Source organism: Chinchilla lanigera, unplaced genomic scaffold (assembly GCF_000276665.1).
Source record: "Chinchilla lanigera isolate Chin_1 unplaced genomic scaffold, ChiLan1.0 scaffold00010, whole genome shotgun sequence".
Lineage (NCBI taxonomy): Eukaryota > Metazoa > Chordata > Mammalia > Rodentia > Chinchillidae > Chinchilla > Chinchilla lanigera.
In genome coordinates, this window is record NW_004955411.1 from 10639353 (window position 1) to 10662030 (window position 22678).

The window sequence follows — 22678 nt, forward strand, 5'->3', positions numbered from 1 at the left end:
CTGGGATTACAGGCGTGCGCTACCACGCCCGACTCGTTGATAACCTCTTAATAGCATTTCAAAATTCAAAATTCTAATAATTCTAAAATTATTGTGCCAAATGCAGAATGGCTTCCAGGTGTCAATATTAATCCTTTCTAGCACTCCTAGTATGGCTAAACTAAATTAAATCTCTTTAATGTCAGCTATTTTTTTTTCTCACTGTTTTGGGCACACACACATACACAGGGAAGTTTTCTCTTTGATGAAACTCTCTGCTTCCCTTAGTCTTAATCCGTTTTCAATCGCTGTGACAAAATGCCTCACATAAACAGTGTAAAGAAGGGAAGATTTACTTTGCTAAAGGTTTCAGTCCCTGGTCAGCTAGTCTCATTGTTTTTATGCCTGTGGCAAGCAGAAACACCTGGTGGAAGGGTGAGAAGGAAACCTGCTCAGCTCATGGCAGATAGGAAGTTCACATCCCCACGATCCACTCCTTCCAACCACGCCCACCTCCTGTTTCCATGCCATCCAGGTATTACCATCACATTATGATCTGATGAACGGATGTCACTGCTCATGAAGTTAGCACCTTTATGATTCAGTCACCTCCAAAAGTCTCACCTCTGAGTACCTGAGACTTGAGGGGGACATTTTCCATCTAAACCATAATATCCTTCTTCCCTACCCCCTGGGGTCACAAGGGTGGACTTTTAAAGACTTAGACATGCCATGCCTCAGACCTACCCACTGTAGATGTCAGCAGCCCCCTTTGAGTGGATGCTCAGCTGTGCGGGCTCTCCCTCCCCAACCACAGAAGAGCCTTGACCGCTTCCTATGACAAGGTTCTCGGCTCTATGACAGGTGCAACTGCAAACACTGTATCAGAAAGTCTGTGCTTCAGCTGTGTTGCATGACCACCACGGGGCCCTGGCCCTCAGAATTTCTGAGATGTATTCCATCCCCATACTTATGCCTCCAGAAAGGAGGTGAGCTTGCTTCCTCCTATGACCCCAGATGGAAGTGAACGTGTCTAACTGCTTTGACCCAACCTGACTCAGGGAGACAAAGTCCATCAGAATATAAGAAGTGTCATGTACACAAAACAACTCCCCATGATGAATATAATCATTATATACTGCAAACATGTACTAGGAAAATACAAATTTTAAAAACAAATTAACAAAATATAATAAAGGGAGAATTATACTGTTAAGAAAATGGAATATCCTTCTAGCTGGGCTTTTGGAACAGAACTAAGTTGTCTTTTGAATCATTAGCACCTTCACTTATCTAAATCATAAACGTACATTAAGTATGCTGATGGCTTCTCTTTTCTCCAGAGGGAGAAAAATTACCTCAGAAAAAATTGTTTGTATAGGCTGAGCTCTGGTTCATATAATTTATTCCAACGTCCATTATTAGGCCCATAAAGACTGAACTCTGAGGAACAGTCGCATACAAAGGTACTATTCAGTGTGTGAACCTTATGACCAAAGACTGAAGTTCTCCACCAGAAGCCCCGATCCCTCCATAGTGCTATTTTCCTGAGGAGATACAAGATTTAGTCATTCGTAGTCGTGACATAATCTATGACTGGTGATGTGGGAAACTTTAAAAAGTTACAACTTTAAAAAGTATACTAAGGCCAGGCCACATGCCAAAAAAGACTCAGATTTTATAAAGATTTATGTCATTAGCACTATACAATCACAGCCGGTCCACAAAACTTTTTCTCAGGCCACAGCCTCTGTAGTGGTTCTTTTTAGCTGGGATTGATTTTGTCATTCATGGTACTATCTGCAAGACACTTCTGGTTATCACAAGTAGGTGTGGAGAAGGAGAATGTGATGCTGGAGCCTGGTGGGCAGAGGCCGGGGATGCTGCTGAATATCCTCCAACGCACTGCCCTCCGGGGCAGACTTCCAAAACAAAGAACTGCCCAAGCCAAAATGTAAATAGTGCTGAGGGTGAGAAACCCTGCTCTATAATGACAGAAATCAAAAGCATGAAAAACCAGCATGATGTTTGGGAGCCTAGTGGCTTAAGTGAAGCCAAACTAATTCTCTGCGGCTGTGAGTCTTGGACATAACACTAGGACTTCAGTGTTTCCAACTGTGCTTAATAAAGTAGCACTGTGGGATCAAACAGATGGGCTTTATTCCTGTATCAGTCGACCAGTTACAGAACGAAAAGAGGTGCTCTCTGCTCAGCTGGTGGGACAAGTGTTTTGGTTGAAGTACAAGGAAGACGAAATCATGGCCTGTTCACCAAATTATAAGGCCAAGTTCCTACGCTAATAATGTTAGGAACTTGGGGGACAGAAAACTCGGGTCTTTTGAGGAAAGCAACACAGTGTTAGGCAGTCTATCGGCTAGGAGTAATACTGCCAGGCCTGATCAGCAGCAGGGATAGTTGCAGATCCAGAGACAGTCCTCTGAAGGCAGAGTGGAGAGAACGATGTCAGAGGGACATGGATGAGATCTTGATCAAAAAACATGGATCCACTTGGGTCTAGACCTCGTTTCGGACCTTGCTGTGTGAATTTAGGCAGGTCTCAAACCTTTTCTGTAAAATCAGGAGCCAGCCTTGCTCTACAGGATTTCCACTCGGTTCTACATTCTCATTCAGAATTTTCCTAATTTTCCTTTACCACTTGCTGTGGTATCAAAGGGTAAGATGAGTCTGCACCAGGATGCCAGTGAGGTATGCTTATTAATTTGCAATAGTATGCGGCAAAAGAAATAAAGAACAAAAGACACATGTAGGCTTGCATAGTCAGGAAGATCTTTAATTGGATAATTATTCATTCAACAAATATCTGCTGAGCAGCTCTTCTGAATAAGGTATAAAAAGTTCTCTCTCTATATATATATTTTAAAGTTGTCTTAAACAAACCTAAGAAGCTCTTTAAAAGTTTATTTCCTCAGGTTTACAGCAGTTAACACTCAGTTCCAAGACTAAAGTCCCTTGCTGCACCCCACATGGGACAAATGGGCCTGCATTAGCTCATATAGTTCCAGGTGGTGCTGACGCAGCACAGATTTGAATATTCCTCTCGGTGGGGAGTAGAGATGGAAGTTCTATACTTAACCTGCTGATAACCTGCTGCTACAACCTTCTTCACAGCCCAGGGTTTTCAGAGATCCGAAGCATGTGTAAAGAATATATGCAATCAAGTAATCCAAAACTTCAATGAATTGCTCTCCCTCTGCCTCTCTGGTTCTTATCTTTGTGATCGATGCCCACAGGGCCGAGGGCTGGCCTTCAGCAGGCTCTGTCAGGGACAGCTGCTTGCTGGGGATGCAGAATGCCTCAGCTCCAACAGTTACATCTTCAGAAAGGCCACCTGGAAAAGAAAGAAAAGCTCGCAGTGCGTTCCTCCTATGATACGATGAGATCCTACAGGCACGTTAAATCAGAATCAGGAAAGTCTGGTCAGTAAGAATGCATATTTCCAAGGAAAAGGACTGAGTGGAGCCAGAGACTGCATTTTACAAGCAAGAACCAATTAGTCTTTTTTAAATGAACCACAGAGCACTCAAAGTGATTCACAGGCACTTTAAAGGAAAAAAAAAGTTTTAATTGACACTAAAGTTATATTGCCATGAAATAATTTACTTCTCCTTCCCATTGGTTCCAACTACTGTTTTGGACCTTCCATAAGCAGAATTCTGAGTCTCAGAGATTCCTAGGCAATTCCAAGTCCTCATCACTGTTGGTAATTACACCAGTTTCTCCTCGGGTCATGCTGATAGTTTTAATCCCATGCAATTATATTTATTGTGTTTGTCAGTAGCAATTCATCTTAAAACCTAGTTTTCAAGAAACTTTAATTCATACTGCTCGTTTGCAAAAATATTTCCTGCCTATTAATGAAGCTGAGAGCAAATGCATCTAATGTCCTAATAGTTTTAATCTCAGAGAAACAAACACTGGCAAAGTCAATCAAAAGTTTAGAAAGTTGCAGTTTAGAGGTGACAATAATTTGGGGATTGTGAGAATATCAAGAAGAGAGCGAAATGTAGAAATGCTGAATGAAGAGTGGGAGGCCGGGGAAGCTCACGCTTGACCAGGAAAGGTGGGCCGGGGTAAGAAATATAAGTGAAAACATCCCCCTCTTGAGAAATATGGGACATCTGTCAACAGCATCAGGAAAGTCAGTTCTAAGTCCCCAAATGCAATCAGAGGAGGCATATATTTAATGATCCCTGTTAAGGGGAAAGGAAAAAGGAAGAGTCATGCAGGGCAGAAGGCATCTGCTTTATGTTGAGCAATTCAGAAGGGTGCTACTCATACAGTGCTGCTAAGAAAGAAACCTGCTGAGTTTCCGTACCAACTTCCTGCTGGGTGTCTAGATCAAGTTTTGCAGTGAGAGCACCAAAGTTGAAGGAACAAACACAGAGGAAAGGTTGAGATTCCGAAACAAAATGTAAACATGGATAATTGATGTAAACCACACGGGTTTATTGGGGAGATCAAACGAGATGGTGGCTGTGAAAATCCATGTCACTTTCCCTCATCTCTCAGTGAATAATAGATATTAGGAGCCCATGAATATACTAGATGGGAAGGGACTGTTCGCAAGAGACCAATGTGTGGCCCACTAGGGAATGATTATAGAGTTATATAGAAAAGCAGACCAGAGGTCCTTGAGTCTAACTTTGGGCCCACTTTGGATGGCACTGCTGGCAGATGATATTCGCCTCTATAAAATAGTTCACAGGGACCGGAAGCGTACCAACTTTCAAGAAGACAATGTCGCTGCACATTCAGAAACTGGAAGAGGATGGATGAAAATCAGTAATTCTGCAAGTTGCTACACTGTATAGTACTCCGGCATAGGAACGGAAACAACTCAGTACAGAGAATAAGCACTGTAGCCCTGAAGTCATGCAGAGCAGCTTCTCCCATATGGGGGACAACGTTGCTCACCAAAGATCTGGCAGTCTGGAGACAGTCTTGGTTGTCAACACCAGGGATGGGGCAGCTACTAGCGTCTAGTAGGCAGAGGCAGAGATGTGGCCAACATCCTAAAAAGCACAGCACAGCCGCCATAAAAGAAATACCAGCCCCCAAATGTCAAGTGCCAACGCTGAGAAACACTGAAAATACAGACAGAGTGTGCTGGAAGCAGATTTTTCACTTACTAGCTGTGTGACTTTTTCATAGACTTGTTAGCCTCTTTCAACCTTCCTCCATCCGTAGATGGGAACTGTAACAGGACGCACATGAAACTTGTAAAACATTGCACAGCACATGAAGTTTCTGACTCCTCCTCACCAGAGTCCTGGGACAGTGGTAGCCAACGTGTGGCACGCATGCCGCAGCTGGCTGTTTTGTTACTGAAAGCTCTAAAAGTTTCACCATCACTGTGCTAAGATTTAGGAAAAGCAGCGCTAAGAACTTCGGTGTATAAATATAGAAACAGAAGCTCAGAAATAAAGTGAGTTTCTCAGGTAACAAAGCCTGTCAAGTGGCGCTGGTGAGTTTAGGGAGAAATGTGGATCTCAAGTCCCTTCTTTCCCCATTGCAACTCTGCACATGAATAAAAGAAAACTAGAGGCATACACGTTCTGAATCCTCTGCATCGCCTCCAGGAACAAAAGATGGCCTTTCTTTGGCACGTCTGTGACTGTGAACTCAAGATGGAGATCTGAGCGGACTGAGCAACGCGAAGTGGAGCCCCCATCAAAAAAGGAAAACTGGAAATGTGACCCGATGTGCCCTTTTATCATCTCTAGTTTTCATAGTTTTGCCTAACAAATACGTTATGTATTTTTTCAGGATTTCATAACGAAAAACTGCAGTCATTAGTTTCTTTTAAGACTCTGTGAGTTCACGCATTTTAAATGCCCATTGTGTGTTCCTTGGCTTTTATCCATCACAAGAAAAATTGCTTCCCCTCACTGCCATTTATTTTAAGGGGGTATAATTTTATTTTGTCTCACTACACTGAGAAAAATCTCTATTTCATCTTTCTAGTTTTATTCCCCAAAGTAAAACTTTTAAAGCTTTCAGACTATGTGGGTACAGCTGCAGCTTCAGGCTCTGGTGGGTGTTCCATTTTCTGGAATGCACAGTAATAAAACGCAAGTAATTATGAAAAACACTGAAGAGGGGACCCTGTCCCATGGCTGTACGGGTTGACTCTGAGTACTATGCACCTGAATACGAACATTTGGAACGGAAAGGCGGAGAGGTAAGATGCCTAAAGATAATGCTTTCCATACGAGTCATCATTTAAACACAATCTTCTCAGATAACAATAAACAAAACCAGACTGATACAGCTGCTGGCCAAATGTTGAGTTTATAATGCCTTAATGCATGTGTATAATTTATTCAACACTTTTTACTATTCTTTTATCTAGTTAACAAAATCCTATTGTAAACTTATTCCTCACCAGAGATTTGGAATCAGTCAATAAAAAGATGCTGTCAAGGCAGGCTACACAAGATAAAATTAGCATTTATTTTTAAACTGCACAAATGCCTTGGGGCATGCTAAACAAATCAGACAAAATTATGAAATACTGTACTAGAAAATGCAAGTTTCATAATTGAAGGCTTCAGAAATGCCTGTACAATAGGCAACCACAGCCATATGCAAACACTCCTTCAAAGGGCATTGTTAACTTTAAATCACAATTTTATTTTTCATTTTTTAATGTGTATGTTTGTCTAGGTTCAGCTCCTATTTGGTTATATTCTGAAATATACTGCCTTTGCAGCACAGAAAAAGAGAATCTATACTCTATATTTTGTATTATAAAGCCCAGTTTCTAGGAGCTAAACTTCTTTTACAGAATAAAATCTACAATAAAAATTTACAACAAAAAACAAGAAAAACACAAGAATAATTTTTAAAATTAACTGTTATAGCATTTACCCAGTGTATTTGACATCTTAAAATAACATGGGGATTAAGTAGTTTCTACAAACTCACTAACTCAGTCTTGAACAGACCTGATGAAACCTGGACCCAACTTTTTCCTTTGGAGAAATAGTCTAAGACAGTCCTCTCGCAGAGATGGCAGGGATGGAAGGGATTTCAGTCATCCAGTGGTTAAGTACCTCCTATGTGCTACTGACTGTCACCGACCACAGTGAGAAGAAAAGGTCCCCTCGTGGGATCTACATGGGAGGGAGGAGACAGTCCAGTAAGGATTCTAATAAGGTGGTAGACAGAAGTTTAAGGTGGACACTTACCACCTGATGGGAGAAAAGAACACTTCCTGAGTTCTGAAAGGAAGAGAGGCTTCTGAGGCAGTACCCTGAAGAGGTCATTACTACTCTAGGAATACTGTGTTGGCAGAAAAGGCAATAAAATTGGCATGGCACAGTTTGGCACATACTTGTTGCCACTGAAGATGTTGACGTGCTGAAAGTATTCCTGGCGAACAGGGAGGACTGAACAAAATTTAAAGATGTGGGAAACAGGTCAACGAGGAAGATCCTGTCCCTCTACACTGGCAAAAATTATAAGAGCACTCAACTAGGGAGAGAAATGCTAGGCGAAGGGGACGTCACTGCAGCATTCTGACTCAAGTGTCTACAAATCTGTAAGAAGTTTTTAAAAACTGGGGAAAAAGAAGAGAAGTGTCTATAAGATGACTTTATCTTGGATTTTCTTTAAACCACAGATATACTGTGACAACTTCTATAGAACTGAAAAACTTCTCATTTTCATCCACCTAGGAAACAGTTACGCTAAGCCTCGTGATATTTTTCAGTGGATAGCTAGGTTGAAAGCCAGGATGAGCAGTATTAAGTGAGAGAAGTGTGTAGAGAGACACAGAGACAATGGACACTGCCGGATAGGGCTGAAAATACGGACCAATGTGGCAGCTGCTAGTTCTCCTGGCCTTCAACAAAGCAAATTAATTCTAGACGGAAACATCTCATCACTTCTTTCAGAACAAGCAGATTCCGAGTGCACTGTCAGCCTAGATGGTGCTATCATAGTGAACAAGAGTTTCTGATGTGAATAAATAGCTCTGATGCCCCCAGCCATATAAGGTAAACTGAGAAACTCACCTAATGCAGCAAATTCATGGAGCAAACATGTATGCCAGATATCCTTTAGGTGTTACATAAACACACACTGCCTCAAGCACAAAACATATTTGTATGGTAATGATGCTAATAGGGGTGGGTGTTAAAATGTGATATACAGTCTCACACACTATCAGTCATGCAAAACCTCAATACACTATCAGTCATAAATAAAAAGGTCTTTGTAGTTCTTCCTTTCTACCGAACATCTTCAAGAAGGAATGTGGCAGAGAGGAACAGCGGCACCACCGCAGGTCTGGACTAGACTGGCGTGTACAGTTACCACTGCACGGTCCTATTGGCAATACGCTCCTGACAAAATATGTTTAGTCAGAAATACAGTCACTAGAGTTCAGAAAGACTCTTCTTCAATAGTATCAGTTAACTGGAATATTTTCTATTGTTTGAGGAGTGGTGACTTTAGCAGGAAAACTGTCTTAATATATAATATTCTTAAGGGAATCCATGCTCACTACTATCTTTCCTACCACTGGGAAATTTAGTGTGGAAGAAGTACACATACTTAGGGTATCAGTATGACTGGAAAGCCCAAATCCCAAGAAGGGCATGAACTCTCAAAATGGGGGACCAAGTAGCTTCCCATAACAGAGGATTGGTTTCTGTCCTTTAAACGGATTTATTCTAGTGGTAATTTTTAAATTCCTATTTTAGCTATAATATTAATCCTTCTAATAGAGATCCCAACCAAAGGAGAAACTTCATCCAGATTAAACGTTTTCCAGTCCATGGTCAAAGACAGAGGAGGGACAGCTTGGGAGGTTGTAGCTGGATCCTACTAGGTAATAGCGACAAAAGGCCACAAAAACATTGCGTAAGCAGTAATGAGATGCGGTACTGAGTGGTCCCAAGGCCAAGCCAGTTCAGGCACATGAGTGTGCAATTCTGTCACGCAGGAAGAATGGCACAAGGTAATGTGCAGCTTTATCGATCAGGCATCACTACTATTAACATTTTCAGTATCTTTCTAGCTTTTTACTCTCTATATATATCTAGACATTTCTACTTATGCTGCTTTGTAAATGTATTTTGGCAATTTCCACTTGAAAAAATGACAGAAATATTGTTTTATGCCTCCACTGTATTTTACTACATATCTGTATCACTGAGGGGAAGTGGGTATATGCGAAAATGCATACCTTATTTCACCAGCAAGCAAATCTAAGGTTTGGGGGGAGTGAGATAGTAATGCTGACTACTAGGCCCCGAGGGCATTTAGCATGATCTAGCTCAGTGGTCTCGAGGTGCTCTCTGGACAAGCATCACTGGTCACCTGGGAACTGGCTGGGAAAGGCAACTTATCCTGGCCCACCCAGTCCTACCAAGTTAGAAGTTGGAGAAGGCCCCAGGCGGTTGTCGTTTACTAAGCCCTCCAGGTGATCCCAATGTGTTCCACAGGCTGAGAGACACTGATCTAACCTGACCATTTCATGCAGCTGTGCACATCATCTTGGTGAAGGTCACTGACTTCAAGCAACACGGTTAATTAGAAGTGGGCTCTAACTTAGGGCCTGTCCTTACTTCAGCCCACTTACATGCATTCTAGAACAGTGCAGACTAACGATGCTGATTTGAGTATCCAAAAGGTCCTTTAAGTATTTTTTAAACTACCTTTTTTCTAGAAGACGAAATTGTCAAACAAGAGAGACAGAATCAAATTAAGTTCAGCCTTTTTTCTAAATATATATGAATTAATGTGGCCCAGTGCTATTTTCAGTTTCTTGAGGAACTCTCACGTTGTTCTCTAATGGCTGTACTAATTTATATTCCTACCCGTGTAATCTCCACATCCTTTCCAGCATTTGCCATGGTTTATTTTCTTGATAACAGCTACTAGCTGGGTGAAATGCTATCTCACTGTAGTTCTGATTTGCATTTCCTTGATGGCTGATGACAGTAAGCATTTTTCACATATGTGTTGGTCATTTGTATTTCTTCTGAGAAGTATCTATTCAGATCATTTGCCCAATTTAAAGTTGATTTTTTAATCGTTATGTATTTTTGAGTTCCTTACATATTCTGGATATAGAAAATACTTTTTTCCATTCCATAAATTGTCTCTTCACTCTTTGATTGTTTCGTTTACTATGCAAGAGTTTTTTTGTTTGATACAATCCCACTGTCAATTTTTCAGTTTGTTTCCTGTGTTATTCAGGTCCTATCCAGAAAATCACTGCCTGTACCAGTGTCTTTAAGTTTCCCTTATGTTTCAGAGTTTCAGGATCTGTACTTAAGTCTTTGATTCTACTCTGAGTTCATTTTTGAACAGGAAGGATAGCAGCTCGATTTCTTGATATTAATAAAGTCTGAGTCTGATGTTCTCAGGCATTTTGTTAGTTATTTGGAAACTAAAGGGAACCAACTAACACAAAGTGAGTTTATTAAGAACTAAGTGAATGAATTGGGGAGGGGTCTAACGTAGGAATAGGGAGGAAATAGCTTTTATATGCCTGCCATGGGTTTCTCTTCTCAATCTGGTCATTCTACATGGGTGACTTCACAGAAATTATTTGGCTAGTTCACGTAAAGGAAACTACCACAAATCTGACTTCAAAATAAGGCTACAATAATACCACCAAAAGCTGACAAAGAATTGAACTCTTTCAAACATTGCTGGAGAAGATATGCAATGATACAGCGCTTCTCCAAAAACAAACAACCAAACAAACATTTCTTTAAAAACTAAACATGCAGTTGCCTTCGAACTGCAGATTTGGAATTTTCCCGAGAGAAACAGAGACTTAGGTTCACACAAAAACCTGTGCATGAACATTTACTGCCAGCATGATTTTAATAGTGAGAAGTTAAAATCAGTTCAGGTGAACTGTCAAATAACCTGTGTTACATCTGTGCCATGGAACACTATTTATCAGCAATAGAAAGCAAATTATTGATAAAACAACTTGGAAGACTTTCCATGGAATTCTCTTGAGTTTAAAAAGCCAGTCTCGTAAGGTTACAATGCATGGTGGCATTTATATAACACTTTTAAGTAACATTTTACAAATAGAGGGTGATGTACTGATTGCCAGGATTTAGAGGTTCTTGGGGACGAGAGAGAGGGCGTGTTTACCAAAGGTAACAGGCAGAAGCTTTGCACTGAAGGAATTGTTCAGTATCTTAACTGTGATGGTGAAAACATGAAAGTAAACAGGTGATAAAATTACATAGAGCTTAGTGCGCCTGGGCGCGCGCATGCGCGCGCGCACACACACACACACACACACACACACACACACCAATGAGCACAAGTCAAACTAGGAAAATCTGAGTAAGATTAAGAATTGTATCCATGTGAATACTCTGGCTGTGGGCAAGGGGGCAAAGTGTATAGGGATCTTGCTGTACTTATTACTATAAGTGAATCTACAATAAAATCTCAATAAAAATCTCAACTAGGATAATGCTACATTACTTGGCAAACGATCTTGTCTAGCTCAGGGGTCCCTACGCCTGTTCAGGAACTAGGCTGCACAGCAGGAGGTGAACAGCAGACAACTGACCAAAGTTTCATCTGCATTTATTGTTGCTCCCCACTGCTTGAATTACTGCCTGAGCGCCAACTCCTGTCAGATTAGCAGTGGTGTTAGATTCTCAAGGGAGTGTGAATCCTACTGTGAAGTGCCAATGCAAGAAAGCATCCTTATGGGAATCTCATGCCTGATGGTCTGAAGTGGCGTTGAGGTGGTGATGCTAGCACTGGGAAGCAGCTGCAAATACAGATTAACATTAGCAGAGAGGTTTGACTGCACAAAGACCATAAGAAATCAACTACATGAAGACTCATCTGAAAACCGTATCAGTGGGTAGCAGGTACCAATTAAGATGCATCTGGTGGCAGGGCATACTGGCAAGTGAGTTGATGTATTTCAGCTCTACAGCTGAATCTGGTGGCAGGGCTTACGTCTGAATCTGACGCTTAGTCCACACATGGCCCACTCATTATTTTATCTACTATTTGGTCCACATCTCTTTCCTGGACTTGTCTCACTCACAGTTTTGGTAAATCCACAAGGTAACTCTAGTCAAAATTTGTAAAAAGCAAACAAATGTCACTGGAGAATTACTTTAAAAAGAGGCAAAGACTCAATGATGAAACAGCAGAAGCCTCTAAGACTGCCAACAGAAAAAAATTGCATTTAAAAGGAAACACAAAGAATCCTACTTAAATTATGGGTTCATTGCAACAGATGGTTCACACTCTCCAAGCTTACTTTGTACAGTTGCAGGAAAGCAAGCTCAGGGCTCCCACTGATTCTGCATTATGATGAGTTGTATTTCACTGTAAGTTACACTATAATAATAATAGACATAGAATGCACAAATGTAATATGTTTGAATCATCCCAACATCAACTATCAACACCTGCTCCATGAAAAAACTATCTTCCACACCAGTCTCTGGTACCCAAAGGTTGGGGACCACTGGTCTAATGGATTTCAACCCAGTAGCATATAGGGTACCCTACAAAGCAATGCTCAAAGTCTCTCATTGATGCTGTGGTCAGTATATCAATGAGATCCATTTTCTTCATGGAGTGACCTGAGTAATGCAGTAACTTAATTTTGGAGTACTTTCTGGAGCAGGTGGCTATGTGAGAATGCTATAATGTTTAACACAGATTGGGCTGACATATAGCAGCACCTTAAATCGTGGGTCATATATGAAATACTGAACTCTAAATAGTCCATTAAGCATATGTTTTTGTTTTCCTATTTCCCTGGAGTAAAACAGATAAAATATTTTGTTGTTTTCTAAAGCTAAAAAAAAAAAAGGCCAGAGTAGATTTTTAGGCCACAGAAAAAGCACTCAATGTTTTTGTCAGACTGAATATATTTAAACTACAACCCTAATTTTATTCCTAAAAGTAATACTATTTTATAAAAGGTCTGGGAAAATGAGAAAGAAAATGAAACATATGCTACAAAACACCCTGATATAATTACAATTTTAACTATTTTTCCATACAGTTTTAAAATGCATTTTTCATATAGTTTATCACGTGCATATTTTTAGACGATAAATATTTTTACATGCTGCTTAGTATTTTGTCTTAACCCATTATAAAATTAAATTGCTGCCAGGTTTATTATTAAAATCATAACTAACACTGAAATAATTACTGTCATGTTTGTAGGTTTGTTTTTCCATGGTTTGGAATATTCTCTTAGGTCAGAGTTCCAGAAATGGGATTGCTAGATTGAAAGGTATGAGGTAATATTATAATTTGATGCATTTTTTCCAAATGAGGCATATCAACTGAAAATAGCAGCATTGGATTTTTTGGGTTTTTTAATTAGATTTACTTTAATAAAAAACAATGGTGTCTCAACATTTTACTCCGAATGTATTTACTTACTATATACTGTTTGTTGTAGTTAACAGTGAGTTCACGCTCTTCTCCTTTACCTATCAACAGGGTGTATTTTACAGTATTTTGTATAATGCTTTAGAAAGTGTTGGGCTGGAGATATAGCTCAGCAGCACAGCGCCTGCCTAGCAACTAACAAGTGCAAGGTCCTGAGTTCTATTCCTCGTACCAATTTAAAAAAAAAAAGTTCATTTTATCTGCAATGAAGAAACGTGTGCCAGACGTGATCTCATCTTATCAAACCCTTACAAAATCCATTTGGACTAGATATCTAATTTAGTTGTCCTCAAACTTTGAGGAGGAATTGAGTTTCCAAAAAGTTAGGTAACTTTTACCCATGGTTATTAGCTAGTAGCAAGGCTGGTTTGCAGTCAGGTCTTTGCCTCTGAGACTTGTATTCATTTCATCATAAAAGCTCCTTTCTACCTAATTATGGTGAGAGATAATTGCTATGGTAATTTTATTTGAGGAAGGAATCTATAATGTCCTAGTTTTAAGCCAGATTTAATAGCTGGAGTGATGCGGACACCCTATCTCATTGAGAAAAAAAGTAGATTCCGCCTTTGGGTTAATTGTAAAAAGGAGAAAGAAGAGTTAGAATTGCAAATTAAAACCCTACTTATAAGGACAAATAATTCTTTGATTAGCAGAGAAAGCCCTGGAAGATGAGGAGTGCCTACAGTACCGATGAGACACTGGCCTGAAATCTCAGACAGGAATTTGTCTGGAAGCGTAGGAAGCAGCACACATTATACAGCATAGTTTAGTCAGCTCAGTAAGAAAGGCTATGACTCGGAATAATCAAGTAACAGTTAATGACTGCTGAGGAAGGACTGAACTGTAACCAGAAGCTCATTTTCCTGAGCCATTTACTATTCAGATATTCCTTTAAAAACACAATAGGTAGGACGTGCAAGTCTTTAAAAGGGAAAGCAATACTGGTACCTCCACTTGAAAGTAAACATTTATTTCTTAAGTCTGTTATTTTGGCTTGCTGGAAATAAATCGGTATCATAAAAGTCTAACTTGTTTCTTTTAAAAGAAGGGTAAAGAGTGACACAAAGATTTCTAAGTATAAGAAAAAGCTGAGGAAAACTCTCATACGCGAAGGGAGCACAAGGAAGAGTGCTGGGTGACATTCCACTGTGAGCTTTGGCATTGCACTTTAAACTCCACGGAAAGTCAGAAGGGACTCTTACACAGAACTACAGAAAGGGGCATGCAGCAACTGCCTACTGTCTAAGCTCCATCAGAAGTCAGAAGTATCATGTTCTCCTAGGAAGGGTAGAAAGATGAATTTTAATTGATAAGAAAAGACTGCAGAATTGGAGATAAGGATATTAAACAGAAGTGAAAACAGACTAGTGTAAAAAGGCAGCACTTTGTACCCAGCTCAAGGCTGGGGTAAGCAATAAGATACAGCTCTGAACACTGAGAAAGCTGAAATGCTCCCGCAACACCAGTAGCTGCACCACCTCTCCCAAGCTCAGTTCCGTGTACTTCTTACCCCACTGGTCCCAGGGATTGGTGATAAAAGACGTAAATGGCCTGGCAGCCCCTGGCATAGATGAGGTCTTCAGTAAGTGGAAGAGCTTATAATCATTATCAATATTATTATGCTTAGATGTTTATTTTAAATATTGCTACAGGAGCAATGAATTCATGTTTCTTTGATTTTTAAAGGAAGAAGCACACATGGCTGATTGTGAGCACGTGCACACACACACACTCACACATACACAATCCAGGTTTAAATAAGATTGTTTTATACCACCCTAAGTAACAATATGTCTGCCATTGACAAATACTGAAGTTGCAGACACTGTATCTGAAGAAACACTGCACACCCACAGTGTTAAAAAATACAGGAATGTAGGCAATGATGTGTAAAATATCACCTGCTACTTGAAAAAGAATTAAGGGCATCTATGAAGGTGTGCAGGAAGTACTCAGTGGGACTCAAACCAGCACATCCTTAATTACTGACACAGTCCGCTCCTGAGAAATTCACTTCCGAGTCTGGGATTACTAAGGCATTGCTCTTTAATACATTAAAATACCTGGCTGAGTTTATAAAAATTAGGCCCTTCAGACATATGTCCAACTTGCATCATAAAATTAACTGGAAAGAAGATTCTAGGTGATTATTCATCAGGACACTCTCAAATGGTGGGAATAAATGGACGTGAAACTTGAGCTGTCACAACCGTTAGTGTATTACAATGTAGACTAGACTTCTCTGGCTAAAGGCAACTGAATACTTAGAAATGACCAAATCTCAACTATATTTTCCTGGAGAATACCAGTGTCCTTTAAAATCAGCTAACAGCCATCAACTGCTGGCTTCCATCTTTCTATGAGAGCCGCATTTGCCATCTTTCCAGGAAAATACAAGTTCAGTGAGCTGCCCTCTTCACTGACTGAGGAAACCATACCCTTGAAAGCAAGTTGGAGGTGGGGAGGTGGAGCTGAAAGGAGCGGCCTGGCTGTGGAGAAAGAACACACGTATCTTCCAGAGAGAACGCAGTGAGTGGTCTTCACGCCTTGGTTGTTTCATCTGTAAACAAGGTTGCCTCTTCTGCTGCCTGGTCAAGAATTGCACCAGATGCTGCAGTTTCTGAGACTGGCCCCAATCTGGCACTCTCCCCTCACACTTGTGTTTGGGAAATAAAACCACAAAGCCAAAAGCCTTCCTCCCCCTAACTCAATGAACTCCGAAATTTAAGACTGGAGAGCTAGCTACCAAGCTGGCATTAAATATATAAGGGTCCGTGGCAGCAAAATGCAAAATGATATGTTTAGGACTGGAGAAGTTCTGAGAGAAGACAAAGAAACATAAATTCGTATCTGATGAGAAGAAGAACTCTAACTATCCAAATGATAAAGCTGCATAAAAAAAAAAAACTATGCTTTGATGGGGAGTAAAATTTGGAACTCATGAATTGTTTCAAAGGCTGTATCTTACACACATCTAACTGCTAAGACTATGAGTACAAACAAGTATTCCACTGAGCCTGCTATGCCTTCGGAGCTACCCCATTCAGCCCACGTAAAGGTAAGGCCTATAAACACTTTTGTAACATGTTCTCCTCTATTTCCCACTTATTTTGGAATAAAACATTCCTTTGAAAAAAATGTTTAAACAGTTCCCCGGGTTTTCTTAATGGTCTATCTTCTCAAGGCATGAGAAACGAAACAGAATGGACTCGCAGGGGTTCCTCAGTAGGGATCTTTGGACCACCAAGACTCAGGGTTAGAGAAGCATGACCTGTGCCTATTCTCAAGGACCCCAGGTTTGTAACGTCAGTGAGAGGCTAGTAAACAAAGGTAGGGAGAAAACTGCTGAGGCAGGTCAGATCAGTGGTGCACTAATCTTTTCACTCTGACACACCCATAAACAAACCAGCAAACAAATCTCCTGGCTTGGGTCGGTCACTCCAGCTGTCTTCCCTCCCTGTTCAAACATCTGCCTTTCTTCGGTAACCCAAGACACCATCCATCTTCAAGACACAAGTGGTCTTTTGTTTTTCATTTATGATAAATTTCAAGTATTACCACACATTATAGTCAAGAAAACAGTGTAACAAACTCACATGCGTTTATTACCCGGAAGTGGTTACTAACTCATAGCTGTTCTTGTTTTATCCAAAATCCGGCTACAAAATTATTTTTTAGTAAATTTCAGTTCTATAATTTTTTAAAATAATTCAGATATAAAAAAGAAAGTACTATAAAAATAAAACAATGCCATGGTTGTATCTAAAAAACTAATAATTTATTAATAAAATCATATATCTAGTCAGTGATCGAAGTTTCTCAGCCAACGCACAGTTATTTTTAATAGCTGGTGTTTGTTCAAATCAGAATCCAAATAAGATTCAAATACTACAATTAGTTCATATGTCTTTTACGTTTCTTTTAAGTCACAGATCCCTCTTCCCTCCTTTCTTTCCTCTTTGTAATTTATGTGTTAAAGAAATCAGATTTTTCTTGCTCTTTGGAGTTTTCCACAGACTGGAAAGGACTGACGGTTTTGTTGGTGATTTTAGGGCCATTAGGGTTTCCAGAACTTAAGTATATTTGATATGTTTTAATCCACGTCAGCAAGTCTCATTTATATTCAAATCATCGCATTGGTCCATGAGAACTTCTACAACTCAAGGCCTGTCAACATGACCCCATCATTTATAAAGGCTGCATGGCTGGGATTTTCATAGGACAAGGCTCAGCCGCATCTTCTCCATTTCTATCCCACACATGGAACTGCACTGCTGTCAAGCAGCCACATTCCTTCTAGTGGGAGCGGTACTCAGTAACTAACCATAACCAGAGGTTGCTTTACTGCTTACAAAGCACTTCAGACATAGAACTTCATGTCTAAAACACCAAAACCCGCCCATGAGTCCCATTTCAAAGTGCACTGAGAAATCACTTTGCTTCAAGTATCATTGTCTTCTGTTCAGAACCCAGGTCCCGAAGTACCCAGAGGATGAATCTCTCTGGTTAGCTAAGCAGGACAGACTAGAACATACCACCTTAACATGTAAAATTATTTTGCTAGGGAGAAACTGAAAACTAAGCTCATGAGTCTCTTCCATTCACTGGAATAAAAAGGGAATAGCTACATTCTATTATTAGAAAAATGGAAATGAAAAAAACATTTCCTTTCTGGATAAAAAAACTTAATTTTTAAAAACTAAGTAAAGCCATTTCTGCACAGGTAAAAGAAAAATGGAGGCAGGAGGGACAAATAATTGCTTCAAGAAAAAGTCTCACCAGGAAACTCCCTGGGGCAGGAGTGACGAAGGTGACTCACTGCCCCGTGTGGGGACAGGTTCCTGTTGCTAATTTGCTTGTCAACACTGCTAAAGGACGATTTACGCCTGACTGTCCTGTGGAGGCCCCAGGTACCGAAGGCTAACGCAAAGAAAATTAGAGTAGTTTTGTACACTCGTCTGGCTAATGAGGAAGAGCATTTCTAACTTCACCAAAGGTAAACACTCTCTAAACCTCACAGTATACTGGATACAGGGAAGAAAACAAAACAAAACACAGAAGGGCATGTTTCATAATAGTGTTTTAGACCACATTTATTCAAATGGAGAAAGTTTTCTCACTGAGTTCCCTGTGAGACTCAAATCTGTGATGGAGCTGGTACTCACTGAAATTAACATAAAAGACTTAGACAAGAGGGGATACATAAACAACCAAAAAGCACCTGCAGAGGTGTCAATATCACTGGTTTGGTTGTTATGGAAACACAAATGAAAATCATGAGGCGATACCCAGAATAGCAGAAACCAAAAAGACGGACAACGCCAAGGCCGACATGCACGACTGCAACTCTCATACAAAGTCGCCGGAGTGCAATGGCTCAAGCCATTCTGCAAGAGTATTTGGCAATTAATGAAAAGTAAAACATACATGAAACTCTAGAGTTTCATTCCTAGACACCTACCTAAGAGAAATGAAAACACACCCATACAAAATTTTACCAAAACGTTTATAACAGCTTTATTCAAAATAGCCCCAAGAGGAAGCAATCCACATGCCATTAAGGGGAGACCGGATTAACAAATGATAACATATCCATATAATGGAATAGTACTCTGCAACAAAAAAGAAAGAACTACTGATAAACACAACATGGATAAAATGCAAAAATACGCAATGTGAGAGTCCAGACAGAACAGTACAGACTGTATGACTGTATTTACATAATATCCAAGTGGAGGCACAATGAACACAAGATGATAGAAAATAGAGACCATAGTTGTGGGAGGATCAAGCCTGGGAAGGGTAGGCATGGTATATAGGTCTGTAATTTCAATACTAGGAAGGTTGAAACGGAAGGATTCCAAGTTTGAGGATGGCCAGGGGTGCACAGTGAGCTCCAGGTTAGCCTGGACTACACAGTGAGACCCTGCCTCAAACAGCAACAGTGACAAGAGCAACAGCTGGAAGGAACTTCTTCGGGAAACGGATACAATTTACACCTGCTTCTTGGATGGTGGTGACACAGGTGTCTATTGGTGGCTCTCAGCCAGCATGGTCTGTGTCCCAGGAGATATCTAGCGATATCTAGAGACATTTTTGATTGTCATGACAAGGGGAATGCTGCTGGCATCTAACAGATAGAGGCCAGGGAAGACTACGACAGCTCTTAAAAAAAAAAAAACAAAAAAAAACAAAGAAAGAACTATCCATCCTAACATGTCAATAGGGGGCCAGGCATATAGCTCAGCAGCAAAGTGCCTGCCTGACAAGCATGAGGTTATGAGTTCGATTCCCGATACCAAAAAATAAATAAATAAAATGTCAATAGTGCCAAGGCTGAGGGGGTCCAGCTATCAAACCTCATCAAACTCAGCAATTAAGATCTGTACATTATATTATCATTTTTTCAAATGAAGGGAGGAAGAAAAAGAACTCAGTATCACCTTCGCTAATCCTAAAATGTAGCTGAAGGAGAAAACTAGGGGGAAAATTAAAAACCTTCTATATTCCTATCCTGTGAGTGTAACTGTTCAACACATGTACTACATATCCAATGGTTCTCAGAACACTTTCATTAAAATACAAATATTGGGGCAACCATGGACAGTGCATGGGACAGGGCAGCAACCCTCCTTTCAAACACACTGTTCCTTATGCCTCTGCTTTCACTTATGTAATTCACTCCTGGACTACTTTACTTCACACTTAGTGAAGGATTTCAATTTTGGCCCCTGGGAAATATTTAAAAAGAAGCAACGAAGACCATGTTGCTGTGATTACGCAGCGTGGGAGTGGAGCAGGGCCCACTGCAGGCTGCAGGTGAATCCGCCCAGGTTGCCCTGGCTCACCCGGCCCTGACGTCACTCTCCTCCCAGCTGTGGCTCTGTGTTTACCGAATACATAGGGAGCCACAGGGAAAGCAAGTCTGGAGCTGGGTGAAGACTTCCAAAGGGGCTCCCTCTGGTCCCACAGGTCACAGTAACAAGTCAGCAACCGATCTCTATGGCTCTCTCTGGACCCAAGAGATCAGAAAATACAGTGTCATGAGCTAGTTTACAGCTCAGGTACTATTAATCCTGATGTTTCTGGAAAACAAGTGGTACATGACTCAGGTTACTAAAGGTGAATTTCATAAACATTTTTTTCCTTGGGGGAAATGTGAATTGTGTAACGTTAGCCTTTCCGCTAGTGATTTTCAGGCCTTCCGTCATACTTACAGTGGTACCTAGAATATATTCTGTGCTGAGCCTGGAGGCAGGCTTGTGTCAGCTTTTCCCATTAGCAGTACACCTAAGTCACTCGAGAGCGCGATTGTTCAGAATGCCTCTGAAAGAGGAAACGCTGCAGCACTCCTCAGTATTCCAGGCTTTTCTCCAGCCAAGAACTCTGTCCTGAAGTTTAAATCTACCGTTCACATGAGCCTTTACACGTGCTTTCTTTCCTTTATTCAAGAAGCTGCCCCACATTTTAGATGAGGCAAGCTGGAACTCCCAGGACAGGGATACTGTCCACAAAAACTCCATCACTCATTTGCTCTCAGAAGCCTCAAGTTCTGTGCTCGTCTCTAACCTTCACATGGGTTCTCCGGGCTTTGAGGTCTGTGAGCAATGAGGCCCATTAGCTAAATTCTTTTGGAAACCTGACAGCCTCACACTGTGCAGTTGTTCCTGCGGGCACATCTGCTGCGCAGTAGGGAAATGAAATTGGATGCACTCCTTCCCCTCCCTCCCAACTTTCCTGTCTAGAGTGGCACTGAGCTTCAGAAGAGTTAAGTAGGAGATGAGAAAGGCACCCTCATACTTGGGTCGCCAGCCTCATCATGTTCAAAGACTCCAGCCTTATGTTCAACATCGATTAAACGCTTGAACTGCTGACTCCAAAGAGTTGCTTCTCAGAGTGGGATTGAGGAAAAGCTGTAAAACACTGATCATATGCAATTCCTTCCCAAACCTTGCATATGACACAGCCTTATGGTATATCCAGGAGCCTTGGAACAGGCCGAGACAGGGGCCACACACCTCTTCTTGCTGACACTTCTTGTAGTTTTCCCAGTAAAACCCACTTTTACCAAACGCTCTTTTTTAAAAAGCCTCCAAACAAATGCACGTGGAACAGTAATATTTTATCTAAGTCTCGGGATATACGTCCATCAGGTCTTGAGCACAGGCGCTTTCCAGTAAATGCTGGTCATTTGCACAGGGGCTTGAAGCTAATAGTTGCCTGGAATGAATAATTACATAAATGAACTATATAACTAGAATCCAGATTTGCTTCTTTTCTACAGAGGTGTCAAAGAACATAGTTTTGCTTTTGTTTTTTAAACAGAACAGAGATAAAAACATTGGGAACTTTGATATTTTCAACCCTTGCACTCTAATACTTCTATGTTACTCTGCAAAACATTCTGACCCCCACCACCAAATCTGATCTTTAAAACCTTACATGGAGCTTTGCTCTACACTGCTTCACAAGCCTCAGAGTTGAGGCCAGAGGACAGCAGCCCTCACAGCTCTTCCTCGTCCTACAAACAGGTAACTATCAGAGGGGTTCTGGGGATTCCATGGCAATTTTCTGTTTCTTACAAAAGTTATTTGTTGAGGTGATGAGTCCAAGAATTAGAATTAAGTGATTAACTTTTTTGTTGGAACAACATAAGCTTAAAGATGACCTTACTCAGCAAATGATTTAAAATGTGAGAATTAGGCAGGCGGTGACACTGACAATGTGAACATCACTCCAAGTGTTACTCTGAACACTTGGCAGAATTTGGACCTTAACAATCACCTTGGCTCACCAATCTCTCAAGTGACTACTTTTCATGCATATTGTGTCATCCCAGTCTAACAACCCTGGAGATACAATCCCACAAGCTCACCTATAATTAGAATGATGATGCAGTCTTAAAAGACAAACATGGACACCGCCGAGATGATGCATCAGCAGTTGGGAAACAATTAATGCTTATCCTCTCGAGGTTCCCTACACCAGACACTTGGGAATAGTCCACTATAGCCATAATGTCATAGAAGGATGGCAAAATCATTTTTCTTATCCGCAGAAGTAGGTCACAGAAAGAACTTTCAGGAAAAAAAAAAAAAAAAGGAGTGGACATGAATGGTTTTAGTGACAGTCTTTTAATTTATTACCCAATGCAAAAGTTGAACATTGGTTCACTCTGCACTCTCTCCTCACCGTTTACATGGTAAAGGACCAGAACTAAGGATGTAGGAATACAGAAAAAAGGCTCACTACCAAA

General features: G+C 40.7%; 1 protein-coding gene across 1 annotated transcript in view; it reads right to left on the bottom strand.

Annotated features, from left to right (window-relative positions):
• Positions 1 to 2749: 2749 nt before the first annotated feature.
• Ube3d (ubiquitin protein ligase E3D) overlaps positions 2750 to 22678 on the bottom strand; it is a gene marked incomplete at its 5' end in the record, with an annotated part of 155511 nt that continues 135582 nt past the window's right edge. The window contains 1 exon segment of the mRNA XM_013510700.1: positions 2750 to 3328. Coding sequence (XP_013366154.1) covers positions 3308 to 3328 — 21 coding nt within the window.